At 36.7% G+C, this 26,575-nt stretch overlaps 1 protein-coding gene across 2 annotated transcripts in view; it reads left to right on the forward strand.

The window, feature by feature from the left end:
- The first annotated feature begins 10,278 nt into the window (after nucleotides 1-10,278).
- Nucleotides 10,279-26,575, forward strand: part of Ostn (osteocrin) — a 41,645-nt gene continuing 25,348 nt past the window's right edge. Inside the window, exons 1-2 of one of the 2 annotated variants that reach the window (XM_021209759.1) lie at nucleotides 10,279-10,491; nucleotides 24,178-24,279. In XM_021209759.1, coding sequence (XP_021065418.1) covers nucleotides 24,178-24,279 — 102 coding nt within the window. In that variant the 5' untranslated portion in view covers nucleotides 10,279-10,491. Of the gene's footprint in view, nucleotides 10,492-18,942; nucleotides 18,961-24,177; nucleotides 24,280-26,575 lie in introns of those variants that run through there. The other variant, XM_029544702.1, reaches the window with a different exon arrangement.

Here is a 26,575-nt window from a genome sequence, read left to right on the forward strand (position 1 = left end):
AATAAATCATAGTTGAGTGTTAAGCTCCAAGTGAAACGTCTATACCATACCCTCTGATGATGCCTAGGTAACATTGCAGAAGAGGGTACAGAAAGAATGGAAGAGTTAGAGGGTGAGGACAAACACAGTGAAATGGTACTTCCATTGATATGACAGGGCCCACTAGAATTAAAAAATTCAGTGGCTTGGACAACTGCACAAGTCTATCTTCAGTAGTCTTCAAAGCTCCATCAAGGAAATGAGAAGGGCTTATGAGGTTTCACTCTTACTTCAGCAACTATAGGAAGTTAATGGTTTCCAAGGAGACAGAGACACTTTTTTTGGGTGTATAGCTGTGGGTCCATGATAGGCATCCTATTTTCTGGTTGAGCAAGGTTAAAACCCTAGAGACGCAGCAGATAACTCTCCAAGGGACAGAAGGAGGTTTGTCACACTCCCATACACTAGGATCCTTACACTAGGACTCAGTTCCATAATTCTGTGGCCATCATGTAGGGCAATGCCCCAATCCCCTAGTATTCTGTCTGGACTCCACCCCTAGAGTTACCTGGCAACAGCCAAGTATGCTCCTCCCCACAGTTACCTGGCAACAGCCAGGTAGGCCAGGGCCCGCTATTAAAGGATCTGCTTGCCCCCTCCTTTCTCTCATACTCTTACTCTTTTATTCTTGCCTCTCTCTTGACCTCTTGCTCCCCTTGACTCCACATTCCCTTCTCCCCTCTCACCAAGTGGCCATGGCCAGCCTCTACTTCTCTACTCTCTCTCCCTCTCTGCCTTCCTCTGCCTCTACTACCTTCTTAGATCCCCTTCCTGCCATGATAATAAACACCCTCAAACCATGGACTGCCTCTTCTTAATGGGAACCACCGTTCTGGAGCAATGGAGCAGGTCTTCCTCTAAAGAGTTGCATCTAATCTCCCACAGAAGGCCCCTCAGTGTTCCCAGCCATGGCTTCCACTTAGCCAATCCAAGCCACCAGAGCAAACCAAAGACTCTTCTCCCTGTGAAAACCAGCCTGAGTGCTCTCCTCTTGCCCATTTCCCTCCAGCCCCAGGCTACAGCCTGCTCTTGGGCCCCCACTCGGTTCTCAGCTCTTCCAAGGTATCCAGCAGTTTCTGCGGTGTCTAAGAGCATGAGAACTTGCCATCCCGACCACCATGCAGATCTAGGGATGCCCCAAGCCCTATTCCAGTAGTTCTGCGGGGACCTCAGGCTCAGCCTCCCCACCCCTGCAGAGGAATTCTGCAGCTTCTCACAACCCAACACTCTCCATGCAGTTTTGTGGAGTGCACACAGTAAAACTTCATGTGTCTGCCTCCATGAGCAGCCCTCGCCCTGTGGCAAGCTAGACATGGGACACCATTTTAATCCACATTTAGCCACTGGCAAATTATATAAAAGCCAGCAAATTGCTCCTTATCCATTCTCATAGAATCACCTGTAATTAAACTCAGTGGGTCAGAAAAAAACAAGAAGCAAGAGGAGGAATTTTGCACAGAAGGGAGAATTCAACAGAAGGAGAGTGACATTAAAGAGTAATGGGGTAAATGTGATCAAAATATAATGCACAGAACTATAAAGTTCTCCAATAATAAATGTAAAATAAAGACCCAAGATAAATATTAAAATTACTACAATCAAGTGCATCACATCCAGACTACAACAGTGTTCTTATCCAATATCACACATTCGAAAAGATAGATGACAGACCTAACCTAAGACAGAAAGCATAAACTCCCTAAGCTACTTAGACAAAAGTGAAGTAGTTCTATTTTGAAATTTCAGTCTAAATGTATATGCCATGTACACATAAAACCACTGGCAACCATGGTGAGTGTTGTGACAAATATAAACTGTTAAACATGTAGTTTTGCTACAAATAACTCTGTTAGCTAAAAGCAGAATTGTAAGGGACTGGAGAGATGGCTCAGTAGTGAACAGAATTTGCTGCTCTTGCAGAGGACCCGTGTTTTGCTTGGTTCCTGGCACCTCAGTCACCTGTAACTCCGGGTCCAGAGTAGCCCGTGCTCTCTTCTGACCTACATAGGCACCCATGTCCATTGTGTGTGTGTGCACGAGTGTGCGCGTGTGCACACACACACACACACACACACACACACACGCGCACGCTTGCTAAAACAAAGCATTTTAAAATAATGATGATTGCAAGGACAGAACATGTGAAGTTAAAATGTATAACAATATGGTAAAGGGTTTGTGAGAGACAACGGATATATACTATGGAGAGATTGTTAGAATACATGTGGAGGAAAGATCTAGTATTTGAGGAAGCTTATGGAGATGTGATGGAGTATAATATGAACTTAGAGGTGGTTCCGTGGTTAAGAGCACATATTGCACTTGCTGAGAACCTGAGGTCATTTCTCATCAGTTGTTGGGCAACCTCCTGATGCTGCAACATCAGTTCCAGGGGGATATTACACTCTTTTCCAGTATCTTTAGGTACCTGCATATGCACAAAATCACATAAATAAATATAATTAAAAATGAAATGAGATATTTAAAAAAGTAAGACAGCTATAAATAATAAATCAAAGTAAGGCAGAATTGGAGCAAAAGCAACATAAAGCAAACGAGATAAATGGGAAGCAAAGTTTTATATAATGCTTATAATACCATTAATGAGTAATATTTAAAACAGAATAGTTGAAGAGTTACTGTAAGATTGGGGAAAGAACAAATTCTGCCTTTCTATAGGAATCTTTTTACTAAATATTACACACATTAATTAAAAATAAAAATAATGGAAATTATAAGTTTCAACATAATAAAAGGAAATGTTCCCAAACTTTTACAAAGCTAAAAAAAATTTATCAATCAAAGCAAACAGTATTGAAAAGAAACAGACTGTGTAATTGTTCTTATATACATCAGGAATTCCTTTTTAATAATTTTGAAAATTAAGTAGAAAAGTCATTAAAATATAGACTAGACCATTATTAGTTACTTAAGTTAAGATTTGTATAGCTCCCTATTCAATAATAATAAGCCAGCACCATTATTTTAAATCTGCAGGAAATACCGTACAACATAATATAGTTAACTATAAAATGTTCAAAATTTTAGAAGAATTAAAATAATAGAAAATATGCTTGCTGAAAACAAAACAGCTAGAAAACAATAGTATAATAATAAATCATAAAATTATTACCAAATATTTAAAAGAGTAATGCCATATTTAAGTAACCAATAGTTTCTTTCTTTCATTTTTACACTCCATATTTCATTCGCCGCCCCCTCATAACACTCCGACTGCTCCATGTCCCACATCTCCTCCCCACCCCACCCCATCTCTATGTGGATGTCCCAACCACCCGTCGCACCTGACCTCTAAACTCCCTGGGGTCTCCATTCTCTTGAGGATTAAGTGCATCATCTCTGAATGAACACAGACCCTGAAGTCCTCAACTGTATGTGTGTTTGGAGGCTTCATATCAGCTGGTGTATGCTGTCTGTTTGGTCGTTCAGTGTTTGAAAGATATCAGCAGTCCAGAATAATTAAGACGGCTGGTCCTCCTACAGGGTCACCCTTCTCTTCAGCTTCTTTCAACCTTCCCTAATTCAACAACACAGGTCAGATACTTCTGTCCATTGGTTGGGTGCAGATTCTGTATCTGACTCTTTCAGGTGCTTGTTGGGTCTTCTGGAGGGCAGCCATTCTAGCTCCCTTTTTGTGAACACTCCACAGCTTCAGTAACAGCGTCAGGCCTTGGGACATACCTTGAGCTGGATACCACTTTGGGCCTGTTGCTTGACCTTCTTTTCCTCAGGCTTCTCTCCATTCCCATCCCTGTAATTCTTTCAGACAGGAACAATTGTGGGTCAGAGATGTGGCTGTGACATGGCAACCACATCCCTCACTTGATATACTGTCTTCCTGCCGTAGGTAGGCTCTATAAGTTCCCTCTCCTTACTGTTAGGCATTTCATCTAAGGTCCCTCACTGTGAGTCCTGGGGGTCTCTCACCTCCCAGGTCTCTGGTGCATTCTGGGGGATCCTCCCAAACTTCTGTTTACTGAGGTTGCCTCTTTATAGTCTTTCTGCTGGCCCTCAGGTCTTCAGTCCTTTTTCCCTCACCCAATAACAGATCAGGTTCCCCTCTCCTCCCACTCCTCCCCACCCCAACTACTTTCCCTCCCAGGTCCCTCCCTCTCCCCCAACTTGTGATTGCTTTCTTCTCTCTCCCAAGTGGGACTGAGGCGTCCTTACTTGGACACTTCAGCTTGTTGAGCTTTTTGAGTTCTGTGGACTGTATCTTGTGTATTCTGTATTATTATTATTTTTTGGCTAATATCCACTTATTAGTGAGTACATACCATGCATGTCCTTTTGAGAGTTACCTCACTCAGGATGATATTTTCTAGTTCCATTCATTTGCCTGCAAAACTCAGAATATCCTCATTCTTAATAGCTGAGTAGTATTCAATTATGTAATTGAACCAAATTTTCTCTTCTGGAACATCTAGGTTGTTTCCAGCTTCTGGCTATCACAAAAAAAGTCTGCTATGACCATAGTGTAACATGTGCCCCTGTGGCATGGTAGGGTATCTTTTGGGTAGATTCCCAAGAGTGGTATTGCTGGGTCTTCAGGCAGACCTATTTCCAATTTTCTGAGGAACTGCCAGACTGATTTTCAGAGTTGTGTTATCACCTGGGGTTTTGATCTTAGCCATTCTGACTGGTATAAGGTAGCATCTCAGGGTAGTTTTTATTTGGATTTCTCTAATCAGTAAGGACTTTGAACATTTCTTTAGGTGCTTCTCAGCCATTTGACATTCCCTCAGTTGTGAGTTCTCAGTTTAGTTCTATACCCCATTTTTTGATTGGGTTGTTTGTTTTTTGGTGATTAACTTCTTGAGTTCTTTATATATTTTGGATATTAGCCCTCTAGCATATGTGGGGTTAGTAAAGATCTGTAAGTTGCTGATTTATCTTATTGACTATATCCTTTGCCTTACAGAAACTTTCAAGTTTCATGAGGTCCCATGATCCAATTCTTGATCTTAGATCATGAGTCATAGTAGTTCTTTCCCACTTTCTCTTCTATTAGATTAATTGTATCTGATTTTATATTAAGGTCCTTGATCCACTTGGACTTGAGCTTTGTGTAAGGTGACAAATATGGGTCTATTTTCGTTTTTCTACATACAGACAGCCAGTTAGACCAGCACCATTTATTGAAGATGCCTTCTTTTTACCATTGTACACTCCTTGCCTCTTTGTCAAAGATCAAGAGTGCATAAGTGTGTTGTTTTATTTTGGGGTGTTCAATTCTATTCCATTGATCAATATATCTGTCTCTGAACCAATACCATGTAGTTTTTATAGTTATTTCTTTCTAGTAAAGCTTGAGGTCAAAGATGGTGATTCCCCCAGCCATTCTTTTATTGTTAGGAATTGTTTTTGCTATTTTGGGTTCTTTGCCTTACCAGTTGAATTTGAGAATTGCTTTTTCCATGTCTTTGAAGAATTGTGTTGGGATTTCGATGGGGATTACATTAAATCTATAGATTGCCTTTGGTAGGATGGCCATTTTTATTATGTTAATTCTGCCAATCCATGATCATGGGAGATCTGTTCATTTTCTGAGATCTTCTATTTCTTTCTTCAGAGACTTGAAATTGTTGTCATAAAGGTCTTTCACTTGTTTGGTTAGAGTTACTCCAAGATATTTTATACTATTTGTGGCTGTTTGTGTAGGGGTTTATACCCTGATTTCTTTCTTAACCAATTTATCATTTGTATAAAGGAAGGCTACGATTTATTTGAGTTAATTTAATTTTATATCCAACCACTTTGCTGAAGTTGTTTATCAGCTGGAAAAATTCTCAGGTAAAATTTTTGGAGTTACTTATGTACACTATCATATCATCTGCAAATAGTTATACCTTTATTTCTTCTTTACCAATTTGTGTACCCTTGATCTCTTTTTGTTGTTGTTGTTGTTGTCTTATTGTTCTAGCTAACACTTCGAGTGCTATATTGAATAGATTTGGGGAAAGTGGGCATCCTTGTTTTGTACCCAATTTCAGTGGGGTTGCTTCAAGTATGTCTCCATTTAATTTGATATTGGCTGTTGGTTTGCAGAAAGTTGCTTTTATTATGTTTAAGCATGCCTTGAATTCCTGATCGCTCCAATATTTTTAACATGTAAGGGTATTATATTTTGTCGTATGATTTTTCTGCATCTAAGATGAGCATGTGATTTTTCTTTGAGTTTGTTTATACAGTTGATACTACTCAGTTATCAAGAACGAGGACATCCTGAGTTTTGTAGCAAATGGGTATAGTTAGAAAATATCATCCTCAGTGAGGTAACTCAGACCCAAAATGACATGTATGGTATGTACTCACTAATAAGTGGATATTAGCCACACAAAAAAGTACAGAATACCCAAGACAAAGTTCACAGAACTCAAAAAGCTAAATAAGCTGAAGTGTCCAAGTGAGGATGCCTCAGTCCCACTTGGGAGGGAGAAGAAAACAATCATGAATTGGGGGAGAGGGAGGGAACTGGGTGGGAAAGTAGTCGGGGTGGGGGAGAGTGGGAGGAGAAGGGAACATGATCTGTTATTGGGTGAAGGAAAAAGGACTGAAGTCCAGCGGGCCAGCAGAAAGAATGAAAACAGGGAACCTCAGGAGATAGGAGGCAAGCCTCCAGATTTCACCAGAGACCTGGGAGGTGAGAGACAACCAGGACTCAAAGGAAGGGACCTTAGATGAAATTCTGGATAGTAGGGAAAGGGCAATTATAGAGCCCACCACCAGCAGGAAGACAAGGTGTCATATGAGGGAGGGGGTTGCATTCCCACAATCAAAATGTTGACCCAAAATTGTTCCTGTCTGAAAGAACTGCAGGGATGGAAATGGAGAGGAGCCTGAGGAAAAGAAGGTCCAGTGACAGGTCCAAAGTGGGATCCAGCTCAAGGGGTGGTCACAAGACCTGATACTATTACTGAGGCTGTGGAGTTCTTACAAGAGGGGACCTATCGTGAGTGTCCCCTGAAAGACCCAACAAGCAGCTGAAAATGTCAGCTGCAGATATTTGCACTCCACCAGTGGACATAAGCTGCTGACCCCTGTGGTTGAATTAGGGAAAAACTGGAAGAAACTGAGGAGGAGGGCAATCCTGTAGGAGGACCAGCAGTCTCAGTTAATCTGGTCCCCTGAGATCTCTCTAACACTGGACCACCAAACAGACAGCATACACCAGCTGGCATGAGTCCCCCAACATATATACACCAGAAGACAGCTGGGTCTGTGTTCAATCAAAAATAATGCACCTAACCCTCAAGAGTCTGGAGGCCCTAGGAAGTTTAGAGGTCAGGTAGGCAAGAGGTGGGAGTTGGGGGTTGTGGACATCCTAATGGAGACAGGGGGCTGGGGAGGAATTATTGGATGTGGAATACTCAGAGGGTTGATTGGAAGGGCAAATAAAATCTGGTGTATAAAACGATAAAAATTAAAATTAAAAAATCACAAATATTTCAACCTACATAACAGTTTTAAAGTATATCAAAAGATACAGAAAAATCACTAAATTGATGACGGTTTGAAAATAAGTTGTAATAATTATATTAAAAGAAAAAACATATAATCAAACCTTTCAGCTCTCACCTTAAGAAAATTTAAAATAATATACAAATTAAATCTATATGGAAAGGGAAGTAATTATATAATGCAGATATCCCCTGTTTAAATGATGCATAAGCAGAGAAAAAGTAGTGACACCTGAGATTACCAATCCAAATAAATAAATAAATAAATAAATAAATAAATAAATAAATAAATAAATGGATACAATTTCAGATTAAATGATCAAGACAAAAGAAGGCACAAAGTATTCCTAGAGTCAGGTAGAAAATAGTGACATTAAAATAGTCCTACAGATAACAAAAGAAAAAGAAGTAATTGTATGAATTACATTGACTTATTAGTAAAAATTTTCCTCAAAGAAACAAATGTCTTAGATAGATTTACTATTGTTTCTCATAATTATATACTGCTGGATTTTTCAAATATTTGAGAAATAATACAAATATCTTCAATCAAAAAGTGGGTGAGGCTGTAACTTTCTGTAGTCATTATTAATAAGACAAGCATGATAGTGACATGAAACTTTGAAACATATGATTAAAAAATAATGTGCCTTCCTATGTCCCTTGATTCTTCTGTTTTGGAGTCACTACAATCAATAACAGAGCATTTGAGTTTCAGGATACAGGTTGCCTGCCTTTTACTGGATCTCTTGCTGTTACTGACAGTCTCCTCTAGTATGTGAACCCTGCTCAAATGACATTTTCAATTGCTCCGTTTGAATGTGCCTTCTCTTTACTGCCAGAATCCCAACTAATAAAAAGAAAAATACCCAATCCCTGCTCCCATCACTTTGAAGCTATGAGTACTTGAGCTACGCTTTTAAAAGATGTGCAGTGTTGTGGTTTGTTTGCTTGCTTCCTATGAGGTGTGCATAATTCCTCCTTGGTGAGGATTCTATCTGAATAAAATAAGGCTCTATTGGCTGAAAAGATTTCATTAATAGTTTCTCTCTCTTGTCTTAATCCCCCCCCACACACACACACTTGTCATGGGACGCCTATTTTCTTCATCTTTATATACCTTTGCATGTTCCCTCTTCCCTCTCTTTGCGGGATACTGTAAAATGTATAAGTAAATCCCTCAGAAGTGAGCAATATACAGAAGCCTGTTCAAATGACTTCAGTGTACCATGGCTACGTTCCTGGAATAAACTGCTGCTCTTTTTTTTTTTTTTTTCTGTTGCAGAACAGTTTAAGTTAAACTTTTGAATTAGGTCACCAAAATCCACAAATAGGCTGGAATCTTTGGACTGTGTAACAGGGATAGATCTGGAATAAATCAGCTGTAGATATCACTTGTCAGAATGCTGGGGCGGGTGGGACATCACAGATCCTGGCTGTGGTAGCATCATGATGCATCCATTAAAACTATATTGAGAGTTTTCCATCATGTGGATTCAAGCTTAACATAATTGTTTTATGGCGGTAATGTCTAAACAAGGTTCCACAATTAGGTTATATTTTTATCTTGACTTGGGAACCACTGCTGCCAAGTGCTCGGATTTCAGACTTGTTGAGACATATGTTATCCCTGGAAGCCCTTCATAAAAACAAAGCGTTTTACTGTCCCACCAATTCAGTGTGCTCTGGTTGGCTCGCCTGTGTAACTCCAAATTAACCATGCAATAGTTCCTATGCTAGTGAATAGTATTTTATATGGCTTGTAAGCAAAACCAAAGAACAATTTTATTTCTATTTGTGCAAAAATATAATCTGGTTTAGATTCTCTTTGGTAGCTTTTAAAATAGGCAGAATGCAACCATGGGCAAAGGACCAGATATGGAAATATGATATGAATTTGTAATCTAGCTCTGGCAGTGCACTTAGGTGTGTGTCCACACTGAGTCAGTGAATTTTTCTAGCCTCAGTTACTGTATCTGATAAACGGAGAGCAACAGTGAATCAAACAAGACAATGATGATCTAATGACATAGAAGGTGTCTATAAGGTCAGTCATTTTTAACTAATGTACGTATGTAGAAAAATGTGATTTCCAGGAAATGAAGATGAGGGAAATTTTTCTGACAGAACAAGGAATATTTTGGTTGAAATAAAAGACAACATGATCAAGATAAGTTCTAACCTCTGCATTTATAGCCACAGTGCTTTATTTTTAGGGTTGTTAGTGGCTGGTTTCCTAATATAACCATGTCAGTTAAGAAGTACCTGTCTGATTCAGGGACACAGCACAGTGCTCCCAAGGCACAAACCACTCACCGTTTCTGTAGATGACCATCCGATGTAAGGATCCCTAGCTCCACCAATAAATCAGTATGTGTCTGATTCTAAACTTTTTAAATCTTGCGGTGACTTTTTAAACCTTGTTAGTGACTTTCACAAATCTTTGTGTATTTAGTTTCTCAAATACATTTTTATTACTCAGAACTTGACTAGAAGCTCTGGTAGAGATGCTGCTGCTGCAGCTGAGCACAAGCTAAGTGCGTACTTAAGTTTTCCAGAGTTGAGCTACTATCGCTACTCAAATACCACAATCAAAGCAACAGATAGAACGATTGTGGAAAGGAAAAGGGAGAATAGGGAAAATGGAGGGGGTGAGAGAGGAGGTGAGAGACTGGAAAAAAGGGAGTGATCAAGGAGGAAGGCTAAAGGGAGGGAGGAAGGAAGGGAGGGAGGGAGGGAGAGAGAGAGAGAGAGAGAGAGAGAGAGAGAGAGAGAGAGAGAGAAGAGAGAGAGTTGGTGAAATGTTCCACTGAAAATCTGTGGAACTGATGTAAGAGAAAGCAACGACAGGGGTTGGAGTAAGTGGAGTAGAACTGAGGCTATAAAAACACAGAAAGAAACTCGCATCAAGGCTAAGTTTGGGATAAGCTGCAGGCAGGACTCTAAGTTAGGAGCTCTGACTTCTTACAAGGTAAGCCAAATGTGAAAACTGATAAAGATCTCGGGATTAGTTTTCTTTCTAACTGTTGCTTTTATTTCCACATCCTTCTTAACTATTTCATGTATTCCTTGGTTTTGATAAAATTAGAAGCAGCTTTTGATAAGTTTTCCTCTCTAGTGTGGAGTGGAAAATCTAGCATATTTTATAAAATAAATTAGAAAGAGATAATTGGTAGACATTTATTATATTTGTTTGTGGTCTGTTTGTCTTTATGTATATCAAAACAGAGAGAGAGAGAGAGAGAGAGAGAGAGAGAGAGAGAGAGAGAGAGAGAGAGAGAGAAACAAACTCAGGAGAAATATTCATGATTTTATTTCTCATTCACCACAGATGTCTAGTATCAAGAAATGCAAGAAATGGGATTTTGTACAAATGATTTAGTTAATTTAGATAGATGAGAAGGTTTTTCCAGCCATCTGTATTTCTAACAAAGTTAGAGCTTAGAAATAACACTTAAGAAATAAAATTCTATACTTGTAAATTCTAAAGCATCTTATTTCTATTATTAGAAAAATAAATATAATAGCAAAAAAGTTACATTAGACTTATATAATGTTTTTGTTCAGTTTTTGAAATGTTCTTGCTATTTACTGATTGAAGTGAGTATTAATAATCTAATACATATTTTTGTGCTGTGTTTGAGACAAAATTAAAAATTGTTTCAGATTTTGATCATTACAGTAACATGTAAGGATGTCTTCAATAAATTGATCTCTAATAGTATAATATTCCTGCTCTGAATTGTATGGGTAGATTATGTAGTTGTAGAGGAAAACTATTATTATTATTATTATTATTATTATTATTATTATTATTATTATTATTATATGATTACTATGTTTCTGGTTCATCCTTCAGGAAATAAATTATAGCAATTTAAATATCCATGCAGTTACTGAATTAGAATCATCTAGCATGTTCTACTCCCAAATCAACAGTGCTTGTTGTCCTTTCTCTTTACTTTGGTACAATTCTTCAAACTGTTTAGTGACTTTCTCCAAGGGCATCATCTGCACGGTGTTCATGTCTCCCCTATAATTTTATTACTCCATAGCCTCAGTCAAGCAATAAAAGGATTTAAGATTGGCATTTGCTTTCTCCCTTTTATTTCACAGGGTTTTAAAGAACTCTTATTAAATGAACCATGAGCAATAAAGGAGAAGATAACTTTGTGTGACAAGATATAGGAACCTCTGAGTTATATTGTATTTGTATTTCTTCTTCAAATCCTCTTAATGACTTTGATTTTTGTTTAGTCAACTTAGATCAATTCACTTTGTCTCCAATGAAAATAAATTAAAAAATAACTTCTATCAAAATGTTGCCTACCGTGTTCCTACCCTCTAGATAAGTCTTACTTGGATTTGTTGGTTCAGCCAAAGGAACACAAGCCTTAGATTCTGGAAACTAGATTTCTAACCCCAGCCCCACCCAATAACTGTCTGAAACATGCAGATTGCCTGGGGCATTTAGTAGTAAAACTGAAGTCTGTAGAGATGCCATCCTGTAGTGAAGGTCCTCTCCTAACCCTGGCCATTTTTAGGAGAGTACATTTAAGCTGGACAGTGGCTTCAGTGTAGGTCAATTTTCAGATTATACACCACACACACACACACACACACACACACACACATCACACACACACATCACACACAGATAAATCTAGAGCAGTGATCAGTATTGCTTGGCAGCAGTTGTTCATTGCTTTGGCTGGCTTTAGCTGGGTTTAGCTCAGTACTAACATTTCTTCCTTCTAGACATCCTGTCAGCCCAAGTCTTAAAACTAAGCACTTGCTCCCGCCAGTGCTTATCCTCATTCTTCCAACAGTTCTCCGTGTCCCCTTCCCCTCCCTTTTCAATAATGCTATACCTCTTCCCCTCCCTCCACCATCAGTGCCCACCACCCCCTCCCTGCTCACACAGGCATTACTTAAATCCTTTCCTTGAATCAAGTTCATTTCTTTCTCTCCAAGCCTTACTTTGGTTAAATTCAAATACATATAACATTGCCCTCTTCTTTCCTAAAATTCCAGATTCCTATAGAACTTAAAGTTCTAACCATAGGAAAACTGTACTTTAAAAAGCATATGATATTAAAAATTCACTTAATTTAATGTGGTCAGAGCTTGAAGAGTACTTATGGTTTGTATACAAATGAGATTTCTTCCCTTTGTCTTATACCCAGGAGAACTGACCAGTTAGAACTGAATGCTAACATTTTCATGGAAATGCTACAACTCAAAGAAATAATAGCACATCAGACATTACCCTGACTATTGCTTGAAAAAAAGTGTTTCTGGTTTCATCCTTCTTTTATTTAATATGTTTTTAACTAAATGACAATTATATCATTTACTGCCTTTCTTTCCATACCCCCAACCTCCCTTCTAAATCAATGGCATAGTTTTCTTTGATAACTGCTGTTCCATATTTATGAATAAACACATACATATAAACCTATCATGTTAAGTTCATCATTATTGTTTTTGTGCATACTTCAGAGAGCTGCCACTTTGTATTAAATAACCAGTTATTGATCTCACCCATGGGAGATGCCACTTCTCTGTCTCAGCACTCAATGTTATTTTCATTGTTGTCTTGATATTTCTACGACTATACCATGTTTCTTGATGCTAGACACCAATGTTGTTCCTTAAATTTTAAGTCCAAGGATTGCAGTTTTTGTAAAACTGTGTAGGATAGGCTTTTCTTAAAGGATAATAGAACTATTATTTATTGAATGATTGCTATTGCTGATGAGTTCACATGAAGTGTTTCTAATCTTCACAATAAATCTGCAGAGTCAGTCTCTATCTCCTTTCCAAATGCAAATAACAAAGAACCAGTATAAGTAACAGGTACTACTAGAGCTGATATCCTGTGCTGTGTAACTCAGGGGCTTGCACATTTCCTCTCCTTCTCTTCGTTCTAGTAGGAAGTGCAGTAGGTGCAAAGGGATTAGGAGGTTCTGGTCCTGTGGAAACTCAGCTTACCTCAGCTCATCAGCTCCAAACAAAAGAATTGTAATGCATGCCACACGGACCTAACATGCCTGCTGTAATCACAAAAGGATACACAATAATTTTAAATATTAATATTTTTATTAAACTATGAGAAAAAATTTTATTTTATCAGTAAGTATATTTTAAAAACTTCAAAATAGCAAAAACTCTTTGAAGTTAAACATCCAACAAATGATAATTTCAAGCCCAGTGAGGAAAATTATCAATAATATTCCCATGATGTTGGTAGAACATGATTTTAATTTTTTCAACTGTTAATATTCAACTAACATAATAATTATTTTAAGATATATCTCATTTTTTTGTCTCCCTTTTCATTTCCAATTTTAATTTGTATACTCTGCCCTCTGGTTAGTCTGGCTAAGGGTTTATCTTATTGATTTTCTAAAAAAAAAAAAACAGCTCATGGGTGTGTTGATTATTTGTATAGTTACTTTTGTTTCTGTTTGGTTGATTTCAGCCTGAGTTTGATTATTTCCTGCTATCTAATTCTCTTGGGTGTATTTGCTTCCTTTTGTTCTAGAGCTTTCAGGTGTGCTGTCAAGCTGCTAGTATAAGCTCTCTTCTGTTTCTTTTTGCAGGCACTTAGAGCTAGGAGCTTTCCTCTTAGTACTGTTTTCATTGTGTCCCATAACTTTCGATATGATGTGTCTTCATTTTCATTAAACTCCAAGAAGCCTTTAATTTCTTTTTTATTTCTTCCTTGACCAAGTTATCATTGAGTAGAGTATTGTTCAGCTTCCATGTGTATGTATGCTTTCCATTGCTTTTGTTGGTATTTAAGACCAGCCTTAGTCCATGGTGATCTCATAAGGTGCATGGGATTATTTCAATCTTCTTGTATCTGTTGAGGCCTGTTTTGTGACTAATTATATGGTCAGTCTTGGAGAAGGTACTGTGAGGTGCTGAAAAGAAGATTTATCCTTTTGCTTTAGGATGAAATGTTCCATAAATACCAGTTAGATCCATTTGGTTCATGACTTCTGTTAGTTTCACTGTGTCTCTGTTTAGTTTCTGTTCCCACGATCTGTCCATTACTGAAAGTGGGGTGTTGAAGTCTCCCACTATTATTGTGTGGGGTGCGATATGTGCTTTGAACTTAAAGTATCTTTTGTGAGTGTGGGTGCCCTTGCATTCGGTACATAGATGTTCAGATGTTCAGAATTGAGAGGTCTTCTTGGTAGGTTTTTTCCTTTAATGAGTATGAAGTGACCTTCCTTATCTTTTTTGATAACTTTTGGTTGAAAGTCGATTTTATTCGATATTAGAATAGCTACTCCAGCTTGTTTCTTGGGACTGTTTGCTTGGAAAATTGTTTTCCAGCCCTTTACTCTGAGATAGTGTCTGCCTTTGTCACTGAGGTGCGTTTCCTGTATGCAAAATGCTGGGTCCTGTTTATGTATCCAGTCTGTTAGTCTATGCCTCTTTTGGAGAATTGAGTCCGTTGATGTTATGAGATATTAAGGAAAAGAGATTGTTACGTCCTGTTATTTTTGTTGTTAGAGGTGGAATTATGTTTGTGTTGCTATCTTTTGGGTTGGTTAGAAAATTACTTTCTTTGTATATATTGGATATTAGTCCCCTATCAGATTTAGGTTAAGGAGACTTTCAGGATAGCATTTGAAATGAAGAAAATATCTAATAAAAAATTGTAAAAAAAAAAAAAAAAAAAAAAAAAAAAAACAGAAAGAAAAAGGATTACTTTCTTGCTTTTTCTAAGGTGTAGTTTGCCTCTTTGTGTTGGTGTTTTCCATCTATTATCTTTTGTAGTTTTGGATTTGTGGAAAGATTTGGGTACATTTGGTTTTGTCGTGAAATATCTTGTTTTCTCTGTCTATGGTAATTTAGAGTTCTATTGGGTATAGTAGCCTGGGTTGGCCTTTGTGTTTTCTTAGGATCTGTATAACATCTGCCCAGGATCTTCTAGCTTTCATAGTCTCTGGCAAGAAGTCTGGTATAATTCTGCTAGGTGTTACTTGACCTTTATATGTTACTTGACCTTTTTCCCTTGCTGCTTTTAATATTCTTTCTTTGTTTAGTGCATTGATGTTTTGATTATTATGCGACAGGAGGAATTTCTTTTCTGGTCCAGTCTATTTAGAGTTTTGTAGGCTTCTTGTATGTTCATGGGCATCTCTTTCTTTAGGTTAGGGAGGTTTTCATCTATACTTTTGTTAAAGACATTTACTGGCCCTTTAAGTTGGGAATCTTCACTCTCTTCTATACCTATTATCCTTATGTTTCATCTTCTCATTGTGTCCTAGATTTCCTGGATCGTTTAGGTTAGGAGCTTTTTGCTTTTTGCATTTTCTGTGACTGTTGGGTCAATGTTTTCTATGGTATCTTCTGCACCCGAGATTCTCTCTTCTATCTCTTGCATTCTGTTGGTGATGCTTATATCTATGACTCCTGATCTCTTCCCAGGTTTTCTAACTCCAGGGTTATCTCCACTTATGATTTCTTTATTGTTTCTATTTCCAATTTTAGATCATGGGGGATGAGGCAGAGACAGGCAGATTTCTGAGTTCAAGGCCAGCCTGGTCTACAGAGGGAGTTCCAGGACAGCCAGGGCTACACAGAGAAACCCTGTCTTGAAAAACAAAAACAAAAACAAAAACAAAAACAAAAACCAAAAAAGAAAAGAAAAGAAAAGAAAAGAAAAGAAAAGAAAAGAAAAGAAAAGAAAAGAAAAGAAAAGAAAAGAAAAGAAAAGAAAAGAAAAGAAAAGAAAAGAAAAGAAAAGAAAAGAAAAGAAAAGAAAAGAAAAGAGAAAAAAAGAAAGAAAGAAAAGATCTTGGGTAGTTTTCTTTATTTCCTTCTCCTGTTTGCTTGTGTTTTCCTGTAATTCTTTAAGGTACTTTTGTGTTTCCTCTTTAAGGGCTTCTAGGTATTTACCTGTGTTCTCCTGTATTTTCTTTAAGGGAGTTATTTATGTCCTTAAAGTCCTTTATCACCATCGTGAGAAGTGATTTCAAATCTGTATCTTGCTTTTCCCGTGTGATGGGGTATCCAGGGATTGCTATGGTGGGAGAATTGGATTCTGATGATGCCAAGTAACCTTGGTTTCTGTTGCTTCTGTTCTTACACTTGCCTCCTGCCATCTGATTATCTCTAGTGCCCTTGCTATGTCTGACTGGAGCCTGTCCTTCCTGTGATCCTGGTTGGGTCAGAACTCCTCACAGTTCAGCTGTCTCTGTGATCCTGTGATTCTGGAATCCTGAGATCCTGAGATCCTGGGTGTGTCAGAGCTCCTGGGAATTGAGCTGCCTCTGGGACTCTCAGATCCTGGTTTGGCCAAGCTCCAGGGATCCTGTGATCCTGGGTGTGTTAAAGTGCCTGGGAGTGGAGCTTCTGGCCCCACTTGTGGGATTGGCTGTGGAGTTAGCACACAAGGTCTGCTCATGGCAACAGACCAGACTGGAATGAACTTGTGCCACTGGTCAGGTGGAGTTTCTGTGTTCCTGGGTCCCGCTGGTCCCAGTTACTTCCTGATGTTGGGGCAGATGTTGTGTCTTCCTCACCTCTGATTCTATGATGCAAAATGCCTTTAAAGATTATCCAAATATTGAAGAAAGAATATGCTCTTGCAAGAAGAAATTTGTGGTCTGCTCAAGTAGGCAAGTAGGCTTGGGCAGGTGTATGTGTCCATATCCCACATTCCTAACATGCAAAATATGATTACTTAACATCTTGTTATTAGGTAAAAGAAAATTCATATTTACTCTTTTATTTACATTTTAGAGAGTATTTTTTCATTGCTTCTAGTGGCTAATTTATGTCACTTAAATATAAGATTAATATTAACTGTTGTATATGTAGAAGAGAGGATAAAGGATGGAGTGGTAATAGTCTACTTTCTCCTGAAGCTTATGTCCAATATAAGATCATTCAACTTATCTACATTGACCTTCTGAAAACCTTTTCATGTTATAGTTCTCATGTGTCAAACCTGTTCATTTGTGTGCAACTCTGTCAGTCTTTTCTCTATCTAGAGTCAAAGGCTGTATTTTGTCCCTTTGGTGAGTATCAGAATTAAACAACTAATTTCATTCAAAGATTTGGCTATAATAACAGGCTAAATTTTCTGTTGTTGTTGTTGTTTTGTTTTCTTTCGGTTGTGGGAAGCATTACTTCACACCATCATTTAGCTATGCAGAGGTCTAATTGCCAGCTGGCATTTAATAAGATGTCTGACTCTAGCTTCAGAGGTGGTTCTTGGGGACTGTGATGTGCATCACTGCCACAGGGATGAGAATGTGGAATGGTACTGAATGTGACTAGACTCTAACATGGATTTAATCAAACTTCATTATTATTGCAAAACCTTGCCTGTGTTTTCTCGTAACCTAGCTTAGCACGTGGATATAAGTTAGATTCCATATCATTTAAACTTAGTCATTAGTATCTACCATGTGTTTGTACTTACCTACTAATTAAGAGTGCTTTCTAAAATATACAGTGTTGCCTGGCAGGCATTTTTCAAGGTGCAAACATGGACAGATAAATATCACACAGCCACTGCCCTTGAGGAGCTTATAAACGCAGCTAAACTTTGTAAATGGATTTAAGCATTTTGGTGGTGGTATTACTGGAATCATTCTTTAGGGTAACATGTTAAGCTTCAGCCTTCTTTTCTAATTTTTAAAGATTATGATTAACAATTTTTTCTAATTCCAGAGGCACTTAATACAAGTTTAACTGTTGTAATATTGGAAACCTGTAGTAGATGAAATGGTGTCAAATTAAAAAAATCAGTTGATAAATGTGTATATATATATATATATATATATATATATATATATATATATTATATATATATATATATATATTAAATACATTATTAGAAATGGAAATGCATTTTGCATATTTGTATATATACATTATATAATATCAGCTAAGGAGAAGTCTTTATGGAAGCATTTTAAAATAACTTTCCCTGAGTGTTGCAAGTTGGAAGAATGATAACTTGCTAGTATGTACATATATATATATATATATGCATGTATATGTATATAGATGATACTAGTGTATACATATATGTTATATATATTATGCTAGTGTATACATGCTATACATATATGTATACACTAGCATAATATATTTGCATGTTTGTATGTATGTATGTATGTATGTATGTGTCACTCACTGGCTTCAGAAAAGTAAGTAAACATCAGAGTTCAGTGCGCCAAGGCCCATGTCACTTGATACAGAGAGGAAAAGACTTGCCCAAAACCGAATCATTAGGTAGCAGTTGGGCTTGGATGGAACCTGCTGTCCATGACTTCTGCATCAGCTCTACTTTAATAGTGAGTCTCAGATTTTAAGTTAATCAATTCTCCTGTTGGCATCGCTTTCAGAATGACGATCTGCTGTCCCTCTGGTCTCTCCTGTTCCTGAATTCTCTACTAACAAGGAGGTCTGCAAAACTGTGAGATGAGGGGAAGGGGACATTAAAAAACTTTGTGTGATTTTAGAGTCTAGTTAGGATTTTGCTCACACACATTGTGCATTGAGAAGCATGTGCATTTCCAGATGAGGAATAATAGTATGGCAGTTGAGTGAAGAGGGGCAACTGGCCATTACAGAGAGTCAGTGCTAGTGCTTACTGGCCAAATATTAAGCCCGGTAAAGGTTTTGCCCTCTCTCACAATGGGAAAAGCTTAAGAAAAGGTTAAAATTTGATCAGTTAATAAATCCTCTATTTTTAATTGATTGTATTCAATTTTTAATTTATTTCTATTGAAAATGTGGGTGGATGGATGATATGTTAAATATTTCCAATATATATATTAGAGAAAATTAAAATTTTCCACATCCTACTAAAAATGTACCCACAAAATTAGTACCACCATGAATTTCCAATGTTTGGGTCAACTATCCCTAAGTTAGGTAATTATCATAAAGCTCCAAACTAAAAACAACTTTAATGATCTAAAGAGTTTTTTTCACCACTAGTCTTCAAATATATATTTTAAGAATCTTAGTTCAAAAAAAAGGATCTTAGTTCAAAAGTGCATCCGATCAGGCACCGTCTCCTTGAGCTTCCCCTCTTCCCTTTTGGTTACACAACATTTCATCCATTACAACAACCTACCAATGTTCTGATTCGTTTGTTCACTGACTATTATTAACCTGGAAACCGCTTTCTTCACATTCAATTCTCTATTTTGGAGTTCAAAGAAAATTAACACAAGCTTTGCACTGCTGAACTTCCACAGTTCTGTATGCATTAAAAGAATGAATAATGTGTTTTATTTCTCCAATGAAGATGACAACACATTGTATCTCTCCAGTACTACAACCTAGGGTTGGAGAATCCTTTCCAGATATAAGAAATTGTCATATGGGGAAAGTCTAAAATGCTATTTCAAGTATTTCACAAAGTAAAATATTTACCAAGATGATTAAATAGTCCAACTGTAATACATAACACAAAATATGATGGAGTGTTTAATATATACTATGCATTTTATTGTAATAAATAGTATCTAGGCATTCTAAAATGTACTATATAAAAAGTCCCAATGACTTACAAATGAAACACCTACAAAATCTTAAAAGGTATATTCTGTGCCATGTTTATTTTAGAATTCTTTATAACTCCAAGAAATATAACTCAAAAGCTACTCAGTTAAAGTGGGAAATCTAGCATGGTATGCAACCACAACCCTGACACTTCGGGAACTAATGTAGAATAATTATAAATTTGCGTTTATCCTGGACTACATGACTTAAAAGAAAAGAAAGAAAACAGTTAATGTGTTAGTTTTTTGTACTTTACTTCTCCTTTGGCAAATTTGTACAAAGAATATTCATTGAGGGTTTCTTCTGTGATTTGGAGAGCATATTGGTCCTAGGAAACTTTTAAATCATGAGCTATATTTATTCACTATCAACAAAATAGAGAAATGAGGCTAAACCTGGTCATTTTCTTCCCTCCCTATAATTTCCTCTGTTTCTAATTTTGTAGCAATCAAGTTTGAATGAGTTAATCAAATGTTGCTTGTTCAGCAGGTGCCAGAGTGCTTATTTATGTTAGTGTACAAAGCCATATTTAGGAGTTCAGTCTGTTGGTTCACTGGATACAAGCATGGCTTTAAAACATTAACTACATGTATTTAAACTCAGCGTTTATTTTTACACCTTCCTATCCAAATGATCAGGATGTGGCTATCTGTTAGAGGATATATTAAAACTGTTTTTGTATATACACCCAAAGTCCAAAATACACTTGTTAGATGTAATCATCAATATTGAAAACACAATTATTCTGTTACATTTAAAAGCCTGTGGGCTTGAAGGAAACTTTGGTTGGTAAGATGTTTGTAAAAATAGGTAAAGAAAATCCACATGAAAAGACTTGTAAAACAGAACAATTTGGCACTTTAAAAACTATTTTTAGAGTAATAAAAACTAAAGAAGGTAAACATGAGGATTGTAATTTACCTTTGATTAAATGGGAGTGTTACTTCTAAATGTAGGTATATAAGAAATCTGGGATTATTTTTAAAATGCAGCTATACTTTTTAAGTATCTTTCTTTGTACACATGAAAATAAAAGAAACAAGCAAAATCTGGAGAAAATTATAAACATAGAAGTGACTAGTGTTCTGAAGGAAAAGCTAATGCTTTTTGTTGAAATTTTAGTTAAATGGTATTTTAATCAAATGAGTACTGCTGTACTCTCTGGAGATTTTTGTTTTCTATATTTGGAGATATAATTTCATTTATCTATTTCCTACACTCTATGAATATATCAACTAAATATCAACTTACCGAACAGAAAACATATGAAACATGAAATGGTAGGATACACACAAGATGTTAGTGACTGGCATTAGCCTCGTTTCCAAAGGAGAATAATTAATGACATAACAAACAAATAGTTTAAGCTAAATTATTACTGCATTTGATAAAACAAACACTGTAGATATGGCGAAGATCTTTTTCTTTGTTTTAAATCTTAAGCAAGACATTATGAAGATCTTATTCTGTCTACAAAATAATTATTCATTTCATTGCATATGACACAAATTACTAAGATCTACTGTCAGGTTTTACAACAATAATAAGGAAGTATAAAGTCAGGGGACACAGTAACACATATATAGTTACTAAAGTAATGTTGCATAAAGGCACATAGATATTTCTTCATGTGCAAATAATAGAAAACATATAAGAGAAAAGCCTTATGGGCCAATCAATTCCATCCTATTGAACTTTTTGAAGTAGGAATTATTTCTCACGTTCATACATTAGAAAATGAAAGCTCAGGTGAGTTAAATAAACCATGTCCAAAATGATAGCAACACTAAAGCAAAATGAGACTCAAAACTAATTCTTCAAAATCCAAAGTCTTTTTCTGTTTTTCCTAGAAAGTGTTCTAAGAGATATTTTATGAGGAAATTAACATCCAAGTCTGTGGTCTTCCATCACTTCAAAGGGCAGTTCCTCGTCCTTTACTATGCTGTATTTTAAGATGATCACATCAAACCTCCAGACAACAAACTTAATGGAATCAGTGATGAGCCATAATTAGAAGCATAGTGTTTTAATGTAAAAACTGAAATTTGTGAATGTGTTCCTGCTTACTACTCATAAACAAATGTAGTATACTCAAGTCTGTTTACTTTGTTAAATTAACTTTCTTACATTTCTTCAAAATCTTATTAATTTTACTCCCACCTTTATCTTCCTTCCTCAGAAGTAACCATAATGAAGAAACAAGTTTTGATGAGATACACACACACACACACACACACACACACACACACACAAACACAGATAGATAGATAGATGATAGATAGATAGATAGATAGATAGATAGATAGATAGATAGATAGACAGAGAGATAGAGAGATAGAGAGAGATAGATGATAGATAGATACATAGATACATAGATAGATACATAGATAGAAATATAGATAGATTATTGATATAAAACATAGATGATATATAGGTGATAGATAAATGATATATAGATAAATGATTGATATAGATAGATAAATGATTGATACAGATTATTGAGATAGATAGATAGATAGATAGATAGATGATAGATAGATAGATAGATAGATAGATAGATAGATAGATAGATAGATAGATAGATAGAGGGATACATGGATATATGGATAGATAGCTAATAGGTAGGTAGATAGATAGACAGAACACAACATATGGAATTGTTTTGAATATTTATATAGCAATTTATAAAATAGTTTGTATAATGTAGATAGCTTTATGTCATGTATATGTTTTACATTTCCATATTTACCCAAAAGAATTACTGTGAAATCTACATATACATATAAATATTAAATTCATTTCTTTTAGTACTAAATATCCATTTGAGTAGTATTATTTAAGTCCATAATTTGAATGTTTCTCATTTGATTCAGTTTACGCTTTCTTGAATTAGAGCACCTCAATTGAATTTTATTTGTACTACTAAAAGTAGTGAGGTTATGAACATTCCAACAGTTATATACTTACAATGATGCAGATATTTCTCAAGGATATAAAGCTAGAATTGAAATAAAGGAACAGTTGTTGAAACCTGACTATTTTTAACCTCTTTTTGTATTTTGCCCAATTTACCTCAAACAACTGTATGCAGTTCCAAGTCCACCAAGAATTTTTGTAACTTTTGTCCCAAATACGTCTAATTTTTAATGTGATGTGCATAGTATGCAATGGTAATTGTGCTGTGGGGTATACCATTGTCTTCTCTCTTTTCCATAAAATATCTATTTATAATAACTTAGGCCTATTTTTTTTTAAGGTTTATTTATTTATTATATGTAAGTACACTGTAGCTATCTTCAGTCACTCCAGAAGAGGGCATCAGATCTTGTTACGGATGGTTATGAGCCACCATGTGGTTGCTGGGATTTGAACTCCGGACCTTCAGAAGAGCAATCGGGTGCTCTTACCCACTGAGCCATCTCACCAGCCCAAGGCCTATTTTTTATTTAATTGTCTGTTTTTTATATTTTACTAATCAGAGTGAATTTTTTTTCTTATTTACACATGTTGGAAACATCATCTATGTTATAAGTCTCTTAATTTTGTTATTAAGATTTGGTAGAATCTCAACCTACATAACTTTCTAATTTTAGAATACTAAATTTTGACACTTTTTGAATAACATGTTCTCCTTTTAAATCTTGTTTAAGGAATCTTGATTCAACAAAGAATATTAAAATATTCTCTTATTGAATGTGTAGTGTTTTCAGAATTTTTAATTTAAATGCGTTCAGGTGTACCATGAGCCTGTTTCAGAGAGAGGCCCAATGCTTTATTCTCTCACATTTTTGTCAAAATGAAGCTGTAATCTCTCCACTGCCCAAGTAATAAAATTGTATAATATTGATTTCTCAGATATTTGTCTAGCTTTAACTAAGTTATTATTATAGGTATATAAATAAAATATATGTTACCTTGGAAATAAATCCTTTATATATTTTGTTATAGGAGATTGACAGATTTTATTAGGCATTATTTAGGTTGGTTGACGTGCACTGCAGCAAATAGAAGTGAATGGCTTTACTTCTAAGAAACTTTTCATAAGCTTTTGTTTTCTGTATTTATATTTCAAACTAATTACTATGAACTCTGATGTATCTGATCCTAGATGCTGGACAGGAGATTGGCAAGTACACACTTCATCCTGGCTACTATGATCATGATGCTGTGGGGCTCAGGAAAGGCCTTCTCTGTGGATTTAGCATCAGAGGTAATGGAAAATAGCTTAGGATGTCACATGAAAGGGCACAGGAGGTGGCTCAGCCATTAAAATGTTATTCAAGTAAGCATGAGAGCATGAATTCAGATCCCCAACACCCATAGGTAAGCTGAATTCAGCAACAGGCACCCATGATTCCAGTACTGGGGATAAGACAGAACTTCTGGTACGTTTTAGCTAGCCAGTCTAGCCTTGTCACTGAGCTCCATATTCAGCAAGAGTGCCTAGCTTAAAAAATAAAATTAAGTAAAATACTTGATATTAGCCTCTGACCTCCTTTCACACACATACACACACACACACACACACACACACACACACACCATGATTATATTTTGAGAAACATAAGCTTTTTTACTACAAGCAGAAGATTCAATTGGCAACCATCTTCAGAACACAAACTCAAGAAGATAAACATTTTTTCTGTCACTTACTTTCATTGCCAATGACATTCAAAGTCACAAACTTCAAATATATAAATGAAAATAACTATTGAGTTAAGAGAATTCAGAGCAAGTGACTTAGATACTTTTAAAATTTAATAAGATTTGTATTCCTACAAAAAATAAAAAAGTAAAACTTAATTTATTATCACTACATTTTAATTTCATAGTTGCATCAACATGAGATATTATTGTATAAAATGTAAAGTTGGTTGCATGCTGAATTTTACATAGTTTTAGCCAAACCTTTTATTACAATAGGACACAAAATTATGGTTTTTATATTGTATTAGTTGGAAGACTAAAAACCCTTTCCAGATGTTTTAGTTCCCATTATTTTGACTGTGGGCTTTTGTTCTCCCAAGAAGATGCTTTTTCAGGGCTTGGTAGGCTGTGACCTTCGGCTTCATACAGTAGTCAAGAATATTGCAGCCAAATCCTGCTGACTGAATAAGGTTCCAACATTCTTGCAGGCCACAGGTGTAGGATGCTTTTCCTAAAGAGGCACCTGTTATACCCCTGGCCTAGTCCTAGGATGTTCAGAATCCCCAGCCCTTAACAGCAGGGGGTTGTACAATTTCTGGTCCTAAAGTGTCTAAGGTTCGTAAGGCCTGCCAAATGTTTCTGGTATAATTCCAGAGACTGTGATTTTACTTTTCTAGCTGTTTAGAATCATCTGTCCTTCAAACTCAGGTCCCTGATCATTCACACCTTCTCTTGACTTCTTCCATTTATTTTGTTACTGCCTTGGAGGATCTCTGGTCGAACTCTCCAACTATCTGTTTCTGCTGTGGTTGTCGCAGCTGCCATCGAAGAAAAAGTAACCACCCTTGGTTTGTACCTGTGCTACCTTGGTGCCTACTACCCCTCTGCTGCCAGCTCCTGTCTTTGTTGTAAAAACTGTGAACTGATTCTGAAGCTCTGCCTTGACTCTGCAACAATAAAGCCAGCAGGAAAAGCCACTGGCAGGGAAGAACCTTTACAGTGGACCTAACATTGCCTGGGCAGAAGAGGATTTCTATCAGTCAGTTTAGCAGATGAGCTCAATTTGCTTATACAGCCAGTAATACAGACTGTTTAGAGAAAATCTTCATGCAAATATGTTTACACTAATCATGGCATTGCTGGTTTTATACCAAAGACAGTGGTCCATCTGCTAGGCCACCCCTCTGAGCCTGTAGGGAGAAACTGGAGGGGAAATCCAGCCCAGCTGATTTAAAACAGTGTCATGACTCAGCAGCCAGCAGTTTCCAATGTCATACAGCTGCTTCCAGCCACCTCTGTAGTATCTGAAGTGGTTAAGTGTTATTGTGTGAGGCAGGTAATGGTGATGTATATGTGATGGGTACTCAGCATAAGGGTATTATGCTCAAGGCCACCAAGGTAAAGTTTATCAACTGTCATTTAAGGAGTTGAGTCCTTCCAGCCCACTAGTATCTTGAAAAAACTCAAAGGGAAATAAACATCAAAGAGAGAATCTACAATAAGACCGTATTAGAGTTCATATTAGCAGCACTGTAATAATGCTCACCACCTGATTAGAACCCAACAGAGATCTAGGACTCCCCAGTCTGTCTCATTTTGTCAATAGTAAAAGATCATTGCCTTTGAAGTTATGTTTCCCCCTCTTTGTGGAGTCTTTCCTGGGATTTAGCATCCTTCCTCCTCACATCTTTGTTGTGATCCACATTGTGACACAAGGAAGCATCAGACTAAAGGGAGAAGGAAAGAAATACTGGGGACAAATTTCCTCCTAGATAATAGTCTCAGGTGCCTAGAACAGAAGCTGTGGGGGAGCCTGGGATTTGTAACAATGGCAGTTTCTAAAACTCTGTCCCTGGGCT

The sequence above is a fragment of the Mus pahari genome, chromosome 12 (assembly GCF_900095145.1).
Source record: "Mus pahari chromosome 12, PAHARI_EIJ_v1.1, whole genome shotgun sequence".
Classification (NCBI taxonomy): Eukaryota; Metazoa; Chordata; class Mammalia; order Rodentia; family Muridae; genus Mus; species Mus pahari.